At 44.2% G+C, this 22170-nt stretch overlaps 1 protein-coding gene across 1 annotated transcript; it reads left to right on the top strand.

Annotated features, from left to right (window-relative positions):
* The first annotated feature begins 14606 nt into the window (after nucleotides 1–14606).
* LOC123113135 (E3 ubiquitin-protein ligase RFI2) lies at nucleotides 14607–21290 on the top strand. Its single transcript, XM_044534289.1, has 6 exons — nucleotides 14607–15031; nucleotides 16551–16720; nucleotides 17761–17819; nucleotides 18648–18676; nucleotides 18758–19160; nucleotides 20582–21290. The coding sequence occupies exons 1-6, from the start codon at nucleotides 14860–14862 to the stop codon at nucleotides 21051–21053; spliced, it is 1305 nt and encodes a 434-aa protein (XP_044390224.1). The 5' UTR covers nucleotides 14607–14859; the 3' UTR covers nucleotides 21054–21290.
* The last annotated feature ends 880 nt before the right edge of the window (nucleotides 21291–22170 follow it).

Raw genomic sequence — 22170 nt, 5'->3', positions numbered from 1 at the left:
TGTCTTAGATATCGTCATTACTTTGCGCTCTTCTATCAATTGCTCAACAGTAATTTGTTTACCCATCGTGTGCGTTCTTTCAAAAGAGAAGCCTCTAGTGAAAGCTATGCCCCCCAGGTCTATCTTTTATCATATTATTTTTAGATCTATAAAACCAAAAACCCAAAGATACCTTGCTAGAATTTATTTACCTTTACTTTATTTTGCACTTTTACTTATCTTTTATACCTCTCTCTATCAGATCTCATCCTTGCAAGTAACCTTGAAGGGACTGACAACCCCTTTATTGCATTGGGTGTAAGTATTTGTTTTTTTGTGTAGGTGCAATCATTGGTGACTTGTGTGTTCCTCCTACTGATTGATACATTGGTTCTCAACTGAGGAAAATAGTTATCTCTACTTTACCGCATCACCCTTTTCTCTTCAAGGCAAAACCAACGCAATCACAAGAAGTAGCAGACGCACCATATCTGCCTCATATTTAGGCTGGATATGAGGGGTGTCAGTCAGCCCGGGCGTTTGAGGCGTCCGTCTAGGTCACATTTTTAGACCGGCGAGTGACCGGGCAGGCCGCTCGCGCATTTGAGGCCGGTTTGGGGCGCCATGTCTAATAAAATTGTAAGGCCAACTCCAAACGTGGACGCATGTCGTCCGGTTTTATCTGTGTGGGGCCGCACGGACAAAAGGCACGACCCAACGCACGAACCCATCCTCATTTTTTGTCCGTTTCGTGTCCATTCGACCCCATTCTCAGAGCAAACCTGGGCTGGCTTTGCGTCTGAAACGGACAAACTACGGACGCTCCTGCAACACGCTCGTCTGCTCGCGTCCGTTTGCATATAGCCTTGGCCCGCCTGTCATTGAAACATAGGGGCCCACCCCCACCCATCCACCCACCCTTCTCTCTCCTCCTTTTCCCACAGTGCCTCAACCCCGTCCAGCCAGCCACTCCGGCGCGTAGCTCGACGGGCGAGCGGGGAGAACATGGCCGGCGCGGGCGTGATGTGCAGGCGGGGTCGGGCGAGCGCGCAGGTGCCGGCGAGGGGGCGCGGGCGGGGGTGAGGCAGCGAGGCGACAAATGGGGCCAGACGAGCGCGGGGGTGCCGGCGGCAGGCGGGGCGGCAAACGGGGCCGGGCTGGACCGCTGCGTTTTTCTTTGTTCTTTTCAAAAGGTTGACGTTGTCCGTTTGAGATGGGTATTCGCGTTGGTATGCCGGCCATGACCGCCTATTCGTTTTCTATCTCAAACGAATAAAAAATGGACAAAATTCATGTGCGCTTGGGTCTGGGAGTTGGCCTACAAGGTAAGTTTCCTTTGACCAAGTACAACACGCGCCCCCTGCTTCCTGAGTGGCCGTCTTTGCGAGTCAAATCTGGGCAGCGTTCACGTCGGTGCCAGCCACCAAGAACTACCCGCTGACGTAGCTGGTCCACCAAAAGCGGGCCGACGACCCGGAACTCGCGTATACTGGCGTTTTCGGCGCGGGCAACGGGGCAAGCCAACGCCCGCCGTTTCCCTTCCCCCCACGGATAGCTGTTATCTGACACTCTGCTGGTAGGCTGTTTTGTGACGCGTCGGATTTGGATCAGACGGCCAGGGGTGGCTGTATGCGCAGGTCATGGGCGGCCGAGTGCGCTCTCGGACCACGCAACGCAACAAGCGGCAGCTTTAGCTTTTGCATCCAAACGCTCTGTATTTTCTGTAATCGCGACATGGTTCTTACTTGGATGCTACTCCACAAGTGTTGCATTTCTCCCTTCTTCCGGAGAGAAGTGAAGCGAACCGCTGTGCATTGCTAACAAATCCAAGCTTTTTTTTTGCGGCAAGTTAACAAATCCAAGTTAGGGTCTACTACATGTTATAAGCAAGAAGTGCCCTTCTAATTCAAGTGCTCCTCTATAAGCAGCAAAATCAAACAAAGGAAAAACAATTCAAAAAAATCTGTTTTTTTCTAAACAAACTATGCTTAGTTTCCATCCTTCATCTCACGTGTAAATATTCGTGATAAAATCACATTTGTGGAGATTTTAGAAAAATAACAAAATCAAAACTACAAAATCTTTATCTTTACCTCTTTACCTAATAATAAAAGGGCTGTTGCTTCTTCCTCCCTAATTTTGGTCCGTCATTACGAGATTTCGTCCGTCCGTCGTTACTGGATTTTCGTACGTCGGAAAAAAACAGTTCAGCCTTCCGACAGCGGCATGCCTTGTGGCCCACCAATTAATCCCGCAAAAAATAGTTGCTGCTTTCAGGGATCGAACTCACCATCTGCCAACAATTTTTCTCACATAGATCCAACTGATATAAATAAGGCCTGTGTAAACAAAAGAGATTTCGTATATATTGTATAGTACCACCTCGCGTCTTTGCATATAATTTCACCAATTTATATATGAGTATAAGTTGAAATCAATAAGCGCCTTGAGATTAATACGGAGAGGGTAATCAGTGGGCCGAAATTAATGGAAAGACATAGAGAGAGATCCGGGCATTCACGGAGGAAATAGTGGGAAAAAACTTGGCTGAAGCCATGCCGGTCAAATCATGGAGGGGGATTAGTGGGAGAAAATTGTGGGATTAAATTGGCTGAAGCCATGCCAATATTAAATCATGGAGGGATTAGTGGGAGAAAATTATGGGATTAAATTGGCTGAAGCCACACCATTCGTGGAGGAATTAGTGGGAAAGAATCATCTGATTAATAAATCAGAAAGAATCATGCGATTAAATCGGCCATTCGTAGAGGGATTAGCATGAGAAAATCATGCGAAATATACATATACATGGAACATGATGATGATTTTTCACTCTTGTGGCCAATTAGATCAGAATTAATTGAGTCCACTAATTAATCTGATTCCTGGAACATGATGATGATTTTTCACTCGACGGTACTTGATTTTCTCATATCGCACTGACTAAAGAATATTCTGAATATGTTAATTCTCGGACCACTTCTCGAGCAAATATACATACTAACTATTCACTTCTAATATAATTTTGTTGGTTTATTTGCATATTATTGATAAATACATATAATTTCCCAAAAAAATGACACATATAATACATATGGACTCAACTCGTTTGACAAAAAATTGCGGGTGTCTACTATCCGACTCTATCACGTTGGACGTCAAAGAGACCATGGTGCAGGATCCCTGTTTCAACTACGGTCAGGCTCCGCCCATTCGGGCTGACACCATCGAGATAGAGGTCAGAATAATGGATGGCTACGAATAACTTATCCGATACCAGGCACCCCATCTCGCTCGTTGTGTCAATCACATACCTAGCATGGAGATCACATTCACGCTCGCAAAGTTTCCGGGTTTTGTGTGCAAACTATAATTTCATCAACTGGTCACATTATTCTATAACTTTCGTAACATTCAAAGAAGAATTCAAAAATTCACAACCAATAGGACATGCGTTGTCTACCTACTACAGCCTTAACGTGGCTAGCAATTTTTTTACTATGACGAATCTTAACAAGGTTCATCATTCATTCATCAGGAGGGCCTTGACTTCCTTCACTATTTATAAGTTGAGCCGTTTAACTACTTCACGATAATTGATGATTTAGTTAGGACAATGCATGGATCAGGTATAACAGAGACCGGTGTTGAATAGATGGATAAGTTGGCTACCATTTGTGATGATACCAAAGATTAGAATTGATAATATGGATGAGTCGGACATGCAAGCTTTTGTTTCTCCCATTACAAGGCACGGGCACATTTGTTACTATAGTGTGTTGCAAATAGGGGACGACATAACTTTTGTTTCAATGAGACGGATTGATGGCGCATAATTAAATGAGGACGCATCAATTCAAGGATAATTAAGGAGACGACATTTCAAGAGTCTCGCGAGCGCATAAATTTGAATATATGCCAGTTTATCTTGCGTTACAACGCACGGTATGCTATAATATAATAACTATTAAGAAGAAGAAATTTGTGAGGAGTGAAGGAATTAACGCCCAACGAAGCATGCAAGATGGAGCGAGTACGACCCTTAAATAATCTAATGGTTCTGCTGTATTTTGATTATTATGGATAATATGATTGGACTTGTCATACAAAAATCATAACACAAAGTATCGTATATATGATTCTTAATGTGAGGCTGGTATATATTTGTGCTAAACCTTGGCCTCCGCCTCTTTGCTGGCGCCGGGTTGCATCGCCTGAATGTTGTCGTAGCGTGATATTAAACTTTTTGATGAACACGTTAAGTACATCTCCCGTTGCAACGCACGGGCATATGTGCTAGTACTTTCAAAACTAGTATTTTTGTAGCATTGATTTTGTATTTTTTTTCAACCGGAGCATTAGGAATCTTTTTCTCACGGACATTTATACGTACCTAGAACATTCAACAATGTTGAAAGGACATTTTTAAAAAATGATTATTTTCATTTTACCATTCATGAGGGTGCATTTGAGCTCGGGAACCGATACTCAACATCCGCTTGTCTTTACAACAATGCAAATTCCTCTAGTTCGAGTACCATCAAGGAACTTCAAACAAGCGAAAGACCATCTTTCTTTGATTTGCTTGCATGGCATGTAAAACACATAACTATCAAGCAAATCGGCAACGATAGGAGAAGAAGAAACCCCTCCTAAATCGTCTTAGAAACACATACAATATAGGCAAGAACATGAAACAATTCAATGTCAAAATTCATATTCATCATCATAACCATTTATCGTCATGCTAATTATTTGTTTTGTTTAACTGTAACACATTTGTCTTTAATTCTTGTATAAGATTAGAAGATGATTATAACTATTTGCAAAAAAAATGAATTATAACTTGTATACTCACCACAAACATGAAAAACAATAGACAAAACAGATGACCTCAATATTATTTACGCCTGAATGTCTACTACTTAAAAAAGACGTAAGGTTTGTTTTACTGCCGAACAGAACACTTCAGCCAACCTTAATTACATTCTCCGTCTCCCTCTCTCCATTCTGATTGTTTCCCTCCTATAACTTTGGTTTTCTCATCATTTTTTCTTGAATACTATCATAATTTGCCCACCTTTTATTGGCTTACCAAATGATGTTATGTTTTCTTTGGTAAACCAATAAATTCAGATCAAATAAGTGATTACTAAATAAAATTCTAGAATTTATTTTGGTTGGCCAACCATGATTTTTTTAATAAACACATATTTACACAATCACATTAATATGAACATGTAATCACATAATAATGTACTAACACACACACACACACACACACACACACACACACACACTATTGCAACACACGGACAATTATCTAGTTATACACTCAAGGAAGAAAACACATAAACTTGAGAGATAAAAGCTACACACCCTTACATTGTTAGACGACACGATGCAATACCGGTTGCACCAAAAACATTTTAAAAACCACCAACAATTTATTCTAAAGCAAAACCTTTGAATATATATTCTAAATTACAAAGTATAATGACATCTTGAGGCCATTTTCTCAAGACTATGACCACAGTACCCACATGACCGTTTTAGTCAGCCTTTTAAACATTTGTTGTATCCGTAAGGATGACACCACCATGTCATTTTCAAACAAGAGAACTGAGGAATGTCGTCCCTGCTATGGACGACAAAAACCTATCTACATGAGCAACTGTGGTTGAGTCTGAAGTATCGGGTCGTGCTAATACACTGTTCAACCACCGTACCATAGATGTAGGTGTGGTCGTCGTGGTTGATGGTGTAAGGTAAACTACCCCACCCTACAAAACTAGGGGGTGAACTCGTGTAGCAATTGTGGTGACGCTTGGATAATCAGGTCATGGAGAGCTACATCTCAATGGTGGTTGTTGCAGCTTCCATGAAAAGTAGGGGGCCGCTGGACTAACTACGCACCGAAGCAGTGAGCTAAAAGCCTGTCAGGGTGGAGTCTGTTGACACACCTTACCACGGTGAACCGAGGGATGCGGGGAGGATGTCCTCCGTGACCACACATGACATTTGGGGGGCCGAAAAGGATAAATGACACAAACATTGGCAAAAGAGTGACCTGGGTGGATGGTGTAAAATAAACTTCTCGTCCAAGGGAATGGAAAGGTAGTTTCCTCTTGTCCATACTGCGAATGAGATACTACAATTGTACTAAGTGGAAGCTACATGCTAATGTCATCTTAGGTGAACGACAAGTATGAAAAAAAAAGACTAACCGCAACAATGACACTATCGTCCTTGATGAAAAAGATAGACTATTGTTCTCACTTTGGATGGCAATTTCCTAAGGTAACTGATCATGATTGGGCGACTGATATCATCTTTGCCCCCCCCCCAGACGCCACACATAATCCGGGCACACGCATGTGTGGTGGCATCTCCGTTATTTTCCCCTCATGCGCCAGTCTCTTTCCCGACTGTTCCCCCCTCTCTCTCACTCACTTCATCCTTTCTTTCCAGTAACTAAATCGAGTGACTCTGGCGAGCCGGTCGTCACTGTAGACGATATGTCCACGTGTCATCGCCTTCCTACTCACCCTCCTCTCCAACACATGTAGTTTTTAACGGCAGTGGATAGGAAGAGAGACTTCTCTCCACTTTTTTAGCACGCCCGCTAAATTTTCAAGGGCCATGGGCACCACCTGCTTCCTTCTCCTTCTCCTCTTCTTGTTGTGAGCAAGGCTACAAAGCTACTACCGAAGCACCCGCTGCTGCCACCAGCCATGACCAAGCTAGGAGGTAACCAGCTACCATGAGGTCGCCATGCCACGACGGCGGCCGAGCATCGTGCAGAGGACCACTGTGACATCCCTACTTAATAGGAATGATAGGCTATTCATATAAACAAGGTGCACCATATTTTCTAGGAGTCCATCCAAAAGAAACCTCAAAGCGTGCTTGGCTTGCAGCAATTTGAGGATGGGTCACCGACTGGGAAGTTGGTCCCAGGTGCACACGAGTGGGGATAAAGTGCACTAGAAAGACTAGTGCTGGTATGCGCGGCCAGTCTACTCATATGCAACGACTAGGAACCAATGAGTTTGACCGAGGCGTTATAATTGGTATCAGATCCAACCCTCACGGGTACACGGACATGTGCGCGTCAATGATGCATACATGGGGTGTTGGGGAACGTTGCAGAAAACAAAAATTTTCCTACTCGTTTCACCAAGATCATCTAGAAGTTCATCTAGCAACGAGTGATTAGATGCATCTACATACCTTTGTAGATCGCGCACGGAAGCGTTCAAAAGAATGGTGATGATGTAGTCGTACTCGACGTGATTCAAATCACCGATGACCAGCGCCGAACGGACGGCACCTCTGCGTTCAACACACGTACGGGACGGGAGACGTCTCCTCCTTCTTGATCCAGCAAGGGGGAAGGAGAGGTTGATGAAGATCCAGCAGCACGACGGCGTGGTGGTGGATGCAGGGCGTCACAGCAGCAGGGCTTCGCCGAGACTACGAGGGAGAGACGTAACGGGGGGAAGATGGAGGCGCCAGGGGCTGGTCTGAAATCCCTCCTCTTCCCCCACTATATATAGGGGTGCCAGGGGGGGCGCCGACCCTAGTAGATGAGATCTACTAGGGGGGGGGGCGGCCAAGGGGAGGTTTCCCTCCCCCCCAAGGCACCTAGGGTGCCTTCCACCACATGGACTCTTCCATGGTGGAAACCCTAGGCGCATGGGCCTATAGGGGCTGGTGCCCTTGGCCCATCCAGGCCAAGGCACACCCCCTACAGCCCATGTGCCCCCCCGGGACAGGTGGCCCCACCCGGTGGACCCCCGGGACCCTTCCGGTGGTCCCGGTACAATACCGATAACCCCGAAACTTGTCCCGATGCTCAAAATAGCACTTCCTATATATAATTCTTTACCTCCGGACCATTCCGGAACTCCTCGTGATGTCCGGGATCTCATCCGGGACTCCGAACAACATTCGGGTTTCTGCATATACATATCTTCATAACCCTAGCGTCACCGAACCTTAAGTGTGTAGACCCTACGGGTTCGGGAGACAAGCAGACATGACCGAGACGACTCTCCGGTCAATAACCAACAGCGGGATTTGGATACCCATGTTGGCTCCCACATGCTCCACGATGATCTCATCGGATGAACCACAATATCGAGGATTCAATCAATCCCGTACGCTATTCCCTTTGTCTATCGATATGTTACTTGCCCGAGATTCGATCGTCGGTATCCCAATACCTCGTTCAATCTCATTACCGGCAAGTCACTTTACTCGTACCGTAATGCATGATCCCGTGACCAGACACTTGGTCACTCTGAGCTCATTATGATGATGCATTACCGAGTGGGCCCAGTGATACCTCTCCGTCATACGGAGTGACAAATCCCAGTCTTGATCCATGTCACCCAACAGACACTTTCGGAGATACCCGTAGTCTACCTTTATAGTCACCCAGTTACGTTGTGACGTTTGGCATACCCAAAGCACTCCTACGGTATCCGGGAGTTACACGATCTCATGGTCTAAGGAAAAGATACTTTGACATTGGAAAACTCTAGCAAACGAACTATACGATCTTGTGCTATGTTTAGGATTGGGTCTTGTCCATCACATCATTCTCCCAATGATGTGATCTTGTTATCAATGACATCCAGTGTCCATAGTCAGGAAACCATGACTATCTGTTGATCAACGAGCTAGTCAACTAGAGGCTCACTAGGGACATGTTGGTGTCTGTTATTCACACATGTATTACGATTTCCGGATAACACAATTATAGCATGAATAAAGACAATTATCATGAACAAGGAAATATAATAATAATGCTTTTATTATTGCCTCTAGGGCATATTTCCAACAGTCTCCCACTTGCACTAGAGTCAATAATCTAGTTACATTGTGATGAATCGAACACCCATAGAATTCTGGTGTTGATCATGTTTTGCTCTAGGGAGAGGTTTAGTCAACGGATCTGCTATATTCAGGTCCGTATGTACTTTACAAATCTCTATGTCTCCATCTTGAACATTTTCACGAATGGAGTTGAAGCGACGCTTGATGTGCCTTGTCTTCTTGTGAAACCTGGGCTCCTTGGCAAGTGCAATAGCTCCAGTGTTGTCACAGAAGAGCTTGATCGGCCCCGACGCATTGGGTATGACTCCTAGGTCGGTGATGAACTCCTTCACCCATATTGCTTCATGTGCTGCCTCCGAGGCTGCCATGTACTCCGCTTCACATGTAGATCCCACCACGACGCTTTGCTTGCAACTACACCAGCTTACTGCCCCACCATTCAAAATATACACGTATCCGGTTTGTGACTTAGAGTCATCCATATCTGTGTCGAAGCTAGCGTCGACGTAACCCTTTACGACGAGCTCTTCGTCACCTCCATAAACGAGAAACATTTCCTTAGTCCTTTTCAGGTACTTCAGGATATTCTTGACCGTTGTCCAGTGTTCCTTGCCGGGATTACTTTGGTACCTTCCTACCAAACTGACGACAAGGTTAACATCAGGTCTGGTACACAGCATGGCATACATAATAGAACCTATGGCTGAGGCATAGGGGATGACGCTCATCTCTTCTATATCTTCTGCCGTGGTCGGGCATTGAGCTGAGCTCAATTTCATACCTTGCAACACAGGCAAGAACCCCTTCTTGGATTGATCCATATTGAACTTCTTCAATATCTTATCAAGGTATGTGCTTTGTGAAAGACCTATGAGGCGTCTCGATCTATCTCTATAGATTTTGATGCCTAATATATAAGCAGCTTCTCCAAGGTCCTTCATTGAAAAACTTTTATTCAAGTAGGCCTTGATGCTGTCCAAGAGTTCTATATCATTTCCCATCAAAAGTATGTCATCTACATATAATATGAAAAATGCTACAGAGCTCCCACTCACTTTCTTGTAAATGCAGGCTTCTCCATAAGTCTGTGTAAACCCAAACGCTTTGATCATCTCATCAAAGCGAATGCTCCAACTCCAAGATGCTTGCACCAGCCCATAAATCGAGCGTTGGAGCTTGCACACTTTGTCAGCATTCTTAGGATCGACAAAACCTTCCGGCTGCATCATATACAATTCTTCCTTCAGGAAACCATTAAGGAATGCCATTTTGACGTCCATTTGCCATATTTCGTAATCATAGAATGCGGCAATTGCTAACATGATTCGGACGGACTTCAGCTTCGCTACCGGTGAGAAAGTCTCATCGTAGTCAACCCCTTGAACTTGTCGATAACCCTTAGCGACAAGCCGAGCTTTATAGATGGTCACATTACCATCCGCGTCTGTCTTCCTCTTAAAGATCCATTTATTTTCTATGGCTCGCCGCTCAACGGGCAAGTCAGTCAAAGTCCATACTTTGTTTTCATACATGGATCCTATCTCAGATTTCATGGATTCTAGCCATTTGTCGAAATCCGGGCCCGCCATCGCTTCTTCATAGTTCGAAGGTTCACCGTTGTCTAACAGCATGATTTCCAAGACAGGGTTGCCGTACCACTCTGGTGCGGAACGTGTCCTTGTGGACCTTCGAATTTCAGTAGGGGCTTGATCAGAAGTATCTTGATCATTGTCATTAACTTCCTCTCTAGTCGGTGCAGGCACCTCAGGAACATTTTCTTGAGTTGCGCCATTTTTCGGTTCAAGAGGTAATACTTCATCAAGCTCTACTTTCCTCCCACTTACTTCTTTCGAGAGAAATTCTTTCTCCAGAAAGGACCCATTCTTGGCAACAAAGATCTTGCCTTCGGATCTGAGGTAGAAGGTGTACCCAATAGTTTCTTTTGGGTATCCTATGAAGACGCATTTTTCCGACTTGGGTTCGAGCTTTTCAGGTTGAAGTTTCTTGACATAAGCATCGCATCCCCAAACTTTTAGAAACGACAGCTTAGGTTTCTTCCCAAACCATAATTCATACGGTGTCGTCTCAACGGATTTCGACGGAGCCCTATTTAAAGTGAATGCGGCAGTCTCTAAAGCATAGCCCCAAAAGGATAGCGGTAAATCGGTAAGAGACATCATAGATCGCACCATATCTAATAGAGTGCGATTACGACGTTCGGACACACCATTACGCTGAGGTGTTCCAGGCGGCGTGAGTTGTGAAACTATTCCACATTTTCTTAAGTGTGTGCCAAACTCGTGACTCAAGTATTCTCCTCCACGATCTGATCGTAGAAACTTGATTTTCCTGTCACGTTGATTTTCAACCTCATTCTGAAATTCCTTGAACTTTTCAAAGGTTTCAGACTTGTGTTTCATTAAGTAGATATACCCATACCTACTTAAATCATCAGTGAGGGTGAGAACATAACGATAGCCACCGCGAGCCTCAACACTCATTGGACCGCACACATCGGTATGTATGATTTCCAATAAGTCGGTTGCTCGCTCCATTGTTCCTGAGAACGGAGTCTTGGTCATTTTACCCATAAGGCATGGTTCGCATGTGTCAAATGATTCATAATCAAGAGACTCTAAAAGTCCATCAGCATGGAGCTTCTTCATGCGTTTGACACCTATGTGACCAAGGCGGCAGTGCCACAGGTATGTGGGACTATCATTATCAACCTTACTTCTTTTGGTACTCACATTATGAACATGTGTGGCATCACGTTCGAGATTCATAAAGAATAAACCATTCACCATAGGAGCATGACCATAAAACATATCTCTCATAAAAATGGAACAACCATTATTCTCAGATTTAAAAGAGTAGCCATCTCGAATTAAACGAGATCCCGATACAATGTTCATGCTCAAAGCTGGCACTAAATAACAATTATTAAGGTTTAAAACTAATCCCGAAGGGAGATGCAGAGGTAGCGTGCCGACGGCGACCACATTGACCTTGGAACCATTCCCGACGCGCATCGTCACCTCATCCTTTGCCAGTTTCCGCTTATTCCGCAGCCCCTGCTTTGAGTTACAAATGTGAGCAACTGCACCGGTATCAAATACCCAGGAGCTACTACGGGCACTAGTAAGGTACACATCAATTACATGTATATCACATATACCTTTTGTTTTGCCGGCCTTCTTATCCGCTAAGTACTTAGGGCAGTTTCGCTTCCAGTGACCGCTTCCCTTGCAATAAAAGCACTCAGTCTCGGGCTTGGGTCCATTCTTTGGCTTCTTCCCGGCAGCTTGCTTGCCGGGCGCGGCAACCTCCTTGCCGTCCTTCTTGAAGTTCTTTTTACCCTTGCCTTTCTTGAACTTAGTGGTTTATTGACCATCAACACTTGATGTTCCTTCCTGACTTCTACCTCTGCTGATTTCAGCATAGCAAATACTTCAGGAATGGTCTTTTCCATCCCCTGCATATTGAAGTTCATCACAAAGCTCTTGTAGCTTGGTGGAAGCGACTAGAGGATTCTGTCAATGACCGCATCATCCGGGAGATTAACTCCCAGCTGAGTCAAGCGGTTATGCAACCCAGACATAGTGAGTATGTGCTCACTGACAGAACTGTTTTCCTCCATCTTACAGCTGAAGAATTTGTCGGAGACTTCATACCTCTTTCTCACTCACTTCATCCTTTCTTTCCAGTAACTAAATCGAGTGACTCTGGCGAGCCGGTCGTCACTGTAGACGATATGTCCACGTGTCATCGCCTTCCTACTCACCCTCCTCTCCAACACATGTAGTTTTTAACGGCAGTGGATAGGAAGAGAGACTTCTCTCCACTTTTTTAGCACGCCCGCTAAATTTTCAAGGGCCATGGGCACCACCTGCTTCCTTCTCCTTCTCCTCTTCTTGTTGTGAGCAAGGCTACAAAGCTACTACCGAAGCACCCGCTGCTGCCACCAGCCATGACCAAGCTAGGAGGTAACCAGCTACCATGAGGTCGCCATGCCACGACGGCGGCCGAGCATCGTGCAGAGGACCACTGTGACATCCCTACTTAATAGGAATGATAGGCTATTCATATAAACAAGGTGCACCATATTTTCTAGGAGTCCATCCAAAAGAAACCTCAAAGCGTGCTTGGCTTGCAGCAATTTGAGGATGGGTCACCGACTGGGAAGTTGGTCCCAGGTGCACACGAGTGGGGATAAAGTGCACTAGAAAGACTAGTGCTGGTATGCGCGGCCAGTCTACTCATATGCAACGACTAGGAACCAATGAGTTTGACTGAGGCGTTATAATTGGTATCAGATCCAACCCTCACGGGTACACGGACATGTGCGCGTCAATGATGCATACATGGGGCACATGCTAGCACCGACGCGCACAGTAGTGTGTCAAGGGAATGTTACGATGACGCCAGTTCCTTTGAGGGAGGGGGTGTATGTGACATTCTGACTTAATAGAAATAATATACTACTCATATAAATAAGATGCACCTTCTTCTTCAGGAGCCCATCCAAAAAGGAATCACAAATCACAAAGTTAAACGTGCTTGGCCTGGAGCAATTTGAGGATGGGTGATCGATAGAGAAGCTAATCTCAAGTGCGCGCAGGGTGATGACAAAATGCGCATGAAAGACTAATGGTGGTATGTGGGGTCGGTCTAGATCCTAGACGCAATGGCCAAGAATCGATGGGTGAACAGATGGGCTTAGCCGGGACCTTACAACCACATGATGGAATAGGCTATCAGCGATGTTGCGGCCATGGTCACTTCATGCTGGAACCGACCGACGATGATGCGGCTACGACGATGTGTCGGAACCGTGCATGTTGGTGGTGCTACAGTCTTATACGTTGGGAGATGGGACCGTGCATGCTAGGTGCTGGAACATGTCACACGGAGTTGCATCGGTGTCGACATGATGTTGTGCCTCGTCATCGACGGCGCTACAACCATGCACGCTCGGAATTGTAAGTGGTGACACACAAAGTCACATTTGTGCCTACAGGATGCCGCCACCCGTCATTGGCGGTGCTACAACCATAGACGTTAAGAGCTGGGACCGATGACGTGTGGAGCTGCATTGGTGCCTACAAAATGCTGTGTCCCATCATGCGGGGAGCTGGAATCGGCAACATGGGAGTTGCAACCGGTGATGATGGAGCTGCGACACAAATTGCACGAGCCAACGTGATGCGAGGCCGTGGGGCGCTGTTGAGATGGTGAACAACCATGGGCCCTCGGTGGACAATCTTGATCGTGGATGAAGGAGTAACGTCGACGGCAAGGCGCTCCGCTGCAGCCGTGCTGCTAAGACATGATGCGATAGCCATGGCCGTCGACGGAGGAGCATTCGGCGCCCCAGCTATTTCACGCGCGAGCCGTGGAAAGGGGAGGCACGCATGAGGATTTATTTTCTCGCTCCGTGGATGACACAGGAGAAATGACGGAGTTGCATGTTCACCCAACTTTGATCACGCGATTCCTAGGGTCACCGATTTGATATTCTAAGCGGTCGACCGACTAGCATTGCCCATCTCTTAATCGTTCATGCTGTAGACGATAGGGTGGTACCACGTCATTGCTGAAATTTTAGAGTAGAATTAAAATATTCTTTAGAAAAGAAAATCCTTCTAAAGCGGCCACAGTGAAGCGTGAACCACCTACTAAGCGGACAAGTGCAAATACCATACTCCGGGAGGGCTTTCATCCCAAAACAGCCATTTTTATTCCCCTCCCCTCTTCTGTTTTCCCCCAGAGTTTCTTTCTTTCTAATTTCTCGTGGAGGCGAGGAGATAGAGAAGAGAGAGGAAGGGGACGGAGGAGGCATCCCTCGCGATTGGACAGGGCGCGAGGAACCCGAGGAGAGCGCGCGTGCGATCCCCGACGCGCGGGGAGTCGATTCCGGCGCCGGGACTGTCTCGCCCTCGCCGGGCCGGCCGTTTCGAGCCGTCTATCGCCGAGGATTTGGTGAGATCCGGCCAAGAGCTGGTTGGTGGAGGGGAGGGGAGGAGCACGGGGGGGATGGGGGCCGGGGCGGAGCCGAGGGAGGAGGAGCCCCTCGAGGCGGAGGAGGGGGCTGGCGGCAAGGAGGAGAAGGCGGCGGTGTCCTGCTCGATCTGCCTCGACGCGGTCGTTGCCGCCAGCGCGGAGAGGTCCACGGCGAGGCTGCAGTGCGGCCACGAGTTCCACCTCGGTAAGGGGCTATAGTCCGATCTGTTGATGCGTTATTGCAATGAATTATGCGATGCTATTTTGGGGATTATGACTGGGCCGGCGATTCTGATGTGAAGGAGCTTCGGAATGATATTTATCTGTGAGTATCTGGCTGAATTGCGATCATTTCACGCTGTTCTGATCTCCGACGAAGTTCCAGTATCCCGGTGCGGTAGGTTTTGGTAGCGTATTTTGCGTTATCTTACTCAGGCTCGATAGGAAATTGCAGTTTGGGGTCTGGATTTGGTAATTGTGTCTCGATTGACCTAGCCTCTTTGTTATTTCGGCGGAATAAGGTTGATTTGTCTAGATTCAACAAGAATTTGATGCAAAATGTGCTCCCTTTTCTGGAAATTTCTGGGCTTTTCAGCCAGCTGTCATTAAATTTTGCTGGAAGTGTGGATTTTGGAGGCTGATCTTGATGAGATTTATACATTACCACGAAATTGCTAAAATTAAAGTTAAAACCTAGAGGGCCTTAAAGAAGATACTCAAAACTTCAGGAGTAGTGAACTTGGTGGTTTCATCAAGCAGTCTGGGTTGGCTGTTGATCTCAGTATGATACTGTAATGGATTTATTGTGAATGTTAACTTAACCGAGGAAGCAAGCATATATTGTTGATCTCAGTATGATACCGTAATGGATTTATCATCTCACGCAACAATTACAAATGGTTGCAAGTCCTTTTTTATAAGGACACACGACACAGCACACAATTGAGTCCACAACTACTTGATCTGAGCATGGCTCTTCACTTACTTCACTCCCGCATAGTTTCAGCACTAGCACAGCCTCTGCTCATTCAAAGGCCATATAACTCGAAAACATTGCATGCATATAAGATGTAGCCTGACACTAACACATAGTACAATCAGGCCACATCTGCACTGCATGCACCAATTACGGGGTTATTTAACACGAGTCATGACTAATTCTAGCAACATGTGCATATATGCACTCGACTAATGTCTGCTGATTCGCCAGCAGTGCGCACACTTTGCTCTTTACTGATCTGATTCTGGGCCATGACTCCACATATGCAACTAACAAGAACTTAGTTGACCACCACCCTGCCTCTATATGGTAATAGTGCCATGCATCACAATGAAACGTGAACAAAACACCTAGACAACATGGTTAACTCCAACAGTGTGAAGTATGTAAGGTAAGATTAGACTCTGAGAAGCAGTTTTGTGCAAGGGGATATGGTTATGGTGACCTTTGGGGTGCAGAAGTGCAACTACATGGTTTAATGCAATATTACTTATTCTGTTTTCGTCATGATACTGTAGTATGCTTTAACCAACCTTAAAGCAGTGCTCCTTAATTATACTGTTTGTTGTTCTTTGGTTTATTCAAAGGAAAAAAATAATCATTTCCATGTCTCATTGACATCAGGGCCCTGGACCCACATGTCAGTTAAACATGGAGGGGCATGTTATGGATGCCATTTGTTTGGACTGCGAATTATTTAATCTCTGAGTGTCAACGTTTTCAGATTGCATTGGATCGGCATTCAATGCCAAAGGAGTTATGCAATGCCCGAACTGCCGCAAAATTGAGAAAGGGAATTGGCTGTATGCAAATGGTTCCCGCCCCTCACATGATATTAACATGGATGAGTGGGCTCATGAAGAGGACCTTTATGATGTTAGTTACTCTGAGATGGTACGTGACCATGTGAACTTCATTTGTTGAATATTATGAAATCGTTGTTGAAGTAGTGATCTGTATTTTCTTGCCGGCAATGTTCATTGTTTACAACACAATTTTCTTGTGTTTGAAATTTTAGTTATGTTCTGTTTACCTAGCGATATTCAGTTTGTCTGCACTCAAATGGTTGACACTGGACCATGCTTGATTATTTGACCATTTGTTTTGTAGATACTTGCCATTTTTATGCAAAATTTGCTATGCCTTCTATTCCTTTAATAACACAAACTTTAGCTTGTACATTTTTTTGCTGGAAACATTTGATTGCCATGTGGGTTTCTTCACCACCAAAGTCTTTTAACACTGATCTGATAGGTCGCTGGCTGCTTATGTGAATTCCGTAACCAGAGTTATCATGCTATTATGACTTTGATACAATATTGCCGAGACCATGCCTTAGTCGTGCACTTACAGAGCAACGTTCTTATGCCTCAATTTTGACCCTGTCTTAGTTTAACATTGTAGAAAAATATTCTTTTGTATCCTATTTCAAGGTGGTTCATCTTGTGCCCAGATTGTTCGCTTTGTTTCTGTAGATATTGTCCATTCAGTTTAAGGCTACACTGGATTACTTTTGAAATAAGTAACACACTACTGCGCTAGTGGTCATGCTAATTTTGTTATGCATAAACCAGTGTAGACCTGCTGAGTGCTTCATTCTGGAGTTTTCCCAAATAATTTTGCTGCTTGTCCGTACTGTTATATTCCACATTCTGCCAAATGCGTGAGTGGTCCTGTGACCTATGTTCTTTCTGCTTATTCAACTTCCCTGCATGTCTATGCGTCATTATTGTATTTTTCCGAAACAGTTGTGCAGCCTACTTGTAAATCATCTGAGTTTTTTTATTCTTGATTGTTTGTTTGCTGTCTTATTTTAACTTCCGTACTTTTTTTTTCCTTACGAGAAGGTAGTTACTTCTTCATACATTGTTAATTATATCTTTGAATTTATTCCTGCATGCCCATTCTGACAAATATATATCTTGAATCTGCAGCCGTTTCGTTTTCATTGGTGTCCATTTGGTCGCTTAGCACAGCTTCCATCATTCTTTGAGTATGTTCTATTCTCCAAATTATCATTTTTGATCGTATAATAACTCTCCACAGAGTTAGTTTCCGTGCATCCATGGTTGGACAGATAGCTTTTATATAAAGGTTTTACTTCTGTCCTGTAAATTTGTAGCGCAGGTCTAGTAGCTCAAATATTTCACCTATTGTATCTTGCTCATGTAGAAAAATGTGGGGCCATAGCTAGTTCCTGTTATTTGTTTTCACTAGATGTTGTATTTATACTGGCTAATGTAGTAATGTTACACTTGTCCGTTTACTGTTTGGAGACTGAAGATGAAAATGGTAACTTAGCACTCTGTTTGTCTACTCTACAATCTATTGAAGTGATCCGATAAAATCAGATGAACACCTTTGTCAGTTTATCCTTTTGCGATGAAGGGCCTAAAAATGTGCAACTCTGGATAGGCTTAACCCTGTCATTCTGCATGAGGTTATTGGCAATCTTCATAGTGGCTTCCTTGTCATAGAGTATACATGAATCTTCTGACGTGCATAGTGCATGTAATAGTTTACAAACCATACTGACATAGTGATAGAGTCTATCTACATCAGACATAATTTTAGCCAAAGCACTGGCCACTCTAATGGTTGACAATATTGGGAACAGTCACTCCTGTCATCTCTTAATGCCAGTATCAGTCAGTCAACATACACTGCATTGAATAGATATCTGTTGCTGTATCACACTTGTTCTGTACGATGTAGTTTCAGAGATCATGGTTATGTCATATTTATATTGAAGTTTTCAGCATATTGGAAAGTTATGTTATTATTCTCTTATGTTGCTAAATGTTTTACCCTCTTCTGCCAGGGAAGGAGAATCACCACCCCCAGTTACTTGTAAGTTCTTATTCAAATGACATCTATTTGTAAGTTTAAGTTATTTCGAGGTCTAAACATGTCTGGATATATTTCATGCAGTTCATGACTTTATGGGACAGCATGTGTTTCCAGAGAATCTATCTGTATCTGCTGCACCAGGGACACATCCTTGCCCATATGTGGCATACTTGCATCCTCTTCCATCGCTGGCATCATCATCAAGCTCCCATGTCCCTGAGAGAACTATGGATGGTTCCGCTTATCATGATCACTGGAATCACCTGGCTGGCCCATCAGATGGTAGGCCCTTGCAAACGGTGCAACCCACTGATTTCCATCATAACCATTGGGCGCATCTGCCCCATTCCTATGTGCAATCCAACAGCAATAACGGGGTGACGGAGCAGCCAGGGGTCCCTTTTGGATCAATGAGGGCTGCAAGGGTGGATGGTGATAGCCAACGTCGAGGATCTGTTGTTTCTCCATCGTACTTCAGTAATGGGTAACCTCTTGTCTATTTCTGCTCTCATGACATACTATTAGGGCATGTCCATACTGTGATGTTGTCAGTCTCTAGCGTTGCCATCTAGTGTTTTTGGTGATGGAGAATGAAGCTGTATTTCATGCATGAGATAGCTTGGGAATATGGATAACTTAGGCACATGACATATATGAGACAATGAAACAGAAAACTGAAAAGTGCTCCGTGGAATCATTTTGTCTTGAGATGTGATATGCATCATGTTCTCTCGAGATTTGATGTTTTATTAGGGGTAACATAAGAGACTACAGTACTGTTGATGCCCGTATGGCCTTGCTTTGCTAACTGAAAAGACACTTAAAAAAATATTGCATTTGTGCTTTTATCAAAATATTAACTCGCTAAAACAGATGATGGTTCTGAACTTGAATAGTTTCAAGCATTGATCATTACTTCTGTATAAATATGTAAATAGGATATCAATTCTTTTACATTGCAAAACAGTTCTTCATGTTGAATCTAATGGTACCATTTGCACCTAATCAATAGAACTAGTTTTTTGTTAATCAGATGTCAAAGATTGAGAGGTTTGACTGCATGCTTTCTAGAACACCATCCATTTAGGAACAGAGGTAGTATCCTTATTGTAACGTCATCTAAACTTAACAATGAAAAGTTGTTGGTTTGAAGCACTCTACTATCTTATTATAAATTGGAGTTGGTGGTGGTGCAGTGACTTCACTCCCCACTCCAGTCCAATCTTCCTCATCCATTAGGACCCACCAGAGCCCTCCGGTTTGATTTTTTTATTTATAAACGAAGCAGTAAAAAATAATGCAGTTGGGGTGCCTCAAACCACACACCTGCCTCTTCACCCAGTTTAATCAAACCAACAAAACCACTGCCTTCCTCATTTTTTGAATGAGAAAGCATTTTATAAGTAATGTCAGTGCTGCCATGTCTGTGCAGTCACGCAGGTGAAATGTTGCGTGCTTGCTTGAGTTTTTCTTTGCAGTGTCGCAAGTCCATTGGTTATTGCATACTGCTAATCCAATACAACTTCAATTATTCTGTAGTTCCGTAGCAATGCACGGGTGTTATGCTAGTATTACCCTAAAATGGATGCTGTGACTTGTGCATTTACTGTGACCTACATTTGATGCTGTTGCATTGTTTCCTCTACCATGTTAGCTTTATCCAAATCTCCTGAGGTTTTTGGAGTTATGCTATGTTGGTTGCACATGCTATGACGTAATATGAGTCGGGTAGTCTGGAAGTCTGAAACTAGACTAGTCTAAGGCTAAAGACCATTTACAAACAATAACATTTTCCTAAGTATCACTTGAGAATTGAACTATTTTATTATAGCAGAAATTATTGCAGTATGATGCGGCTTGTGATGCATGAATATCAATGCTTGATGATTTCTTTTTTCTTTTCAGATCTGGCTCTAGATCTAGAGCTCCTAATGTTCCTCCTCTGGTACCTCAGTTCATGAGGGCACATGGCAACATCAACGAACAGTACACTCAGAGTTCATCATCCAGCCTTTTTGCTGGAGCTCATAGATCAGGTGGCATGCGACCTGCCCCTCCTCCACCTCAACCGGAGAACCCAACATTTTGCCTGTTCCCACCGGGTTCATCTGGCCATAGTTCAATGGATACCGATGAAGCTGGAGGAAGCCGATTCTATGCCTGGGAGCGCGATCGCTTCGCGCCGTACCCATTGATGCCGGTCGACTGCGAGACGAGCTGGTGGAGCTCACAGCAGTCCCACGGCGCATCAGAATCCACACCCGCACCCGCGCCAAGGAGACTCTTTGGGCAGTGGATCGGCCTCGGCAGGTCGTCGCCAGAGAATAGATCGCCCGAGGGCTCATCGTATCGACAAATGCACTCTCCTCGGATGTAGCCAGCCCCCTGCGGAGGCAACCTAAGTTAAAACTTCACATTTGGAACCTGAGTTGCTTGTAAGAAAAGATGGGGGAAAACCCATCTGTAAGGAATTAAACCGGGTTTGCGCGCTGAACTTCCGGAGAATTCTGCGAGGGAGAAACAGGAAATAACCCGGAGGGAAAACGTTTTGGTTTGGTTTATGTGAATTCCGTCTCGTACATATTTGAAAATCAAACTGGGATATTCGAAGTTTCGCCCTGTGTTGTGATTTCCTATCTGCTTTTTTGGTTGATGGTTGAATATTAATCGGTCTGCATATGGTCGTCGTGCCACATTACTTTCTTAACTGCATATTCTAGTTGTCACGACGTGGGTTTAGCACAATCGTGTAGAAATGCATTGCACTGTACATGCTTTTCAGGTCGCGCAACAGAAATGCCTGGACGGTCACCGAAGAATAGAAAACCGTTATTTCTACCATGTACTTCCTCCGTCCGAAAAAACTTGTCCCTCAAAGGGATGTATCTAGCATTAACTTGATGCTGATATATCTATGTGAGGGACAAGCTAAAACTTGTCCCTCAAAGGGATGTATCTAGCATTAACTTGATGCTGATATATCTATGTGAGGGACAAGCTTTTCTGGACAGAAGGAGTAGAAAGTAACCCGGCAAGCCTTTTGTCCGTCCTGCCCGCCAATGATTTTAGGCTTCGATCGTAGGAGCTCTGATTGAAGCAATCAGTACCATGTGAATAGATTGAAATAAACTGATTATATTTTTTTGGGGAATAAAACGATTATATTTAATTATCAATGCAACAATTGAAATAAAATGATTATATAATTATCAATGGCAATAATATAATTATCAATGGCAATAATAGACGGTACAACCGGAAAGACAATGAGACCAAAAACAATCAGAAAAAAAAGTTATATCAAAAATCATACTGGTGGGTCTTCCTCATTTGATTTTATGTTGCTGTCTAAAAACTATGTTGAACCAACAATAAAGAAAAGAAACATGTGCAAACGTCCTGTATGCAATAACTACTCGTCGCCAGAAATAAGATCTAGTAACAGTCAAAAAAACATTTCCATGCAACACAAAACAATTTGAAAGAAGAGATCG

This window comes from Triticum aestivum, chromosome 1B (assembly GCF_018294505.1).
Source record: "Triticum aestivum cultivar Chinese Spring chromosome 1B, IWGSC CS RefSeq v2.1, whole genome shotgun sequence".
Classification (NCBI taxonomy): domain Eukaryota; kingdom Viridiplantae; phylum Streptophyta; class Magnoliopsida; order Poales; family Poaceae; genus Triticum; species Triticum aestivum.
Note: the sequence above shows the minus strand (reverse complement) of the source record. Positions and strands in the feature narration are given on the sequence as shown.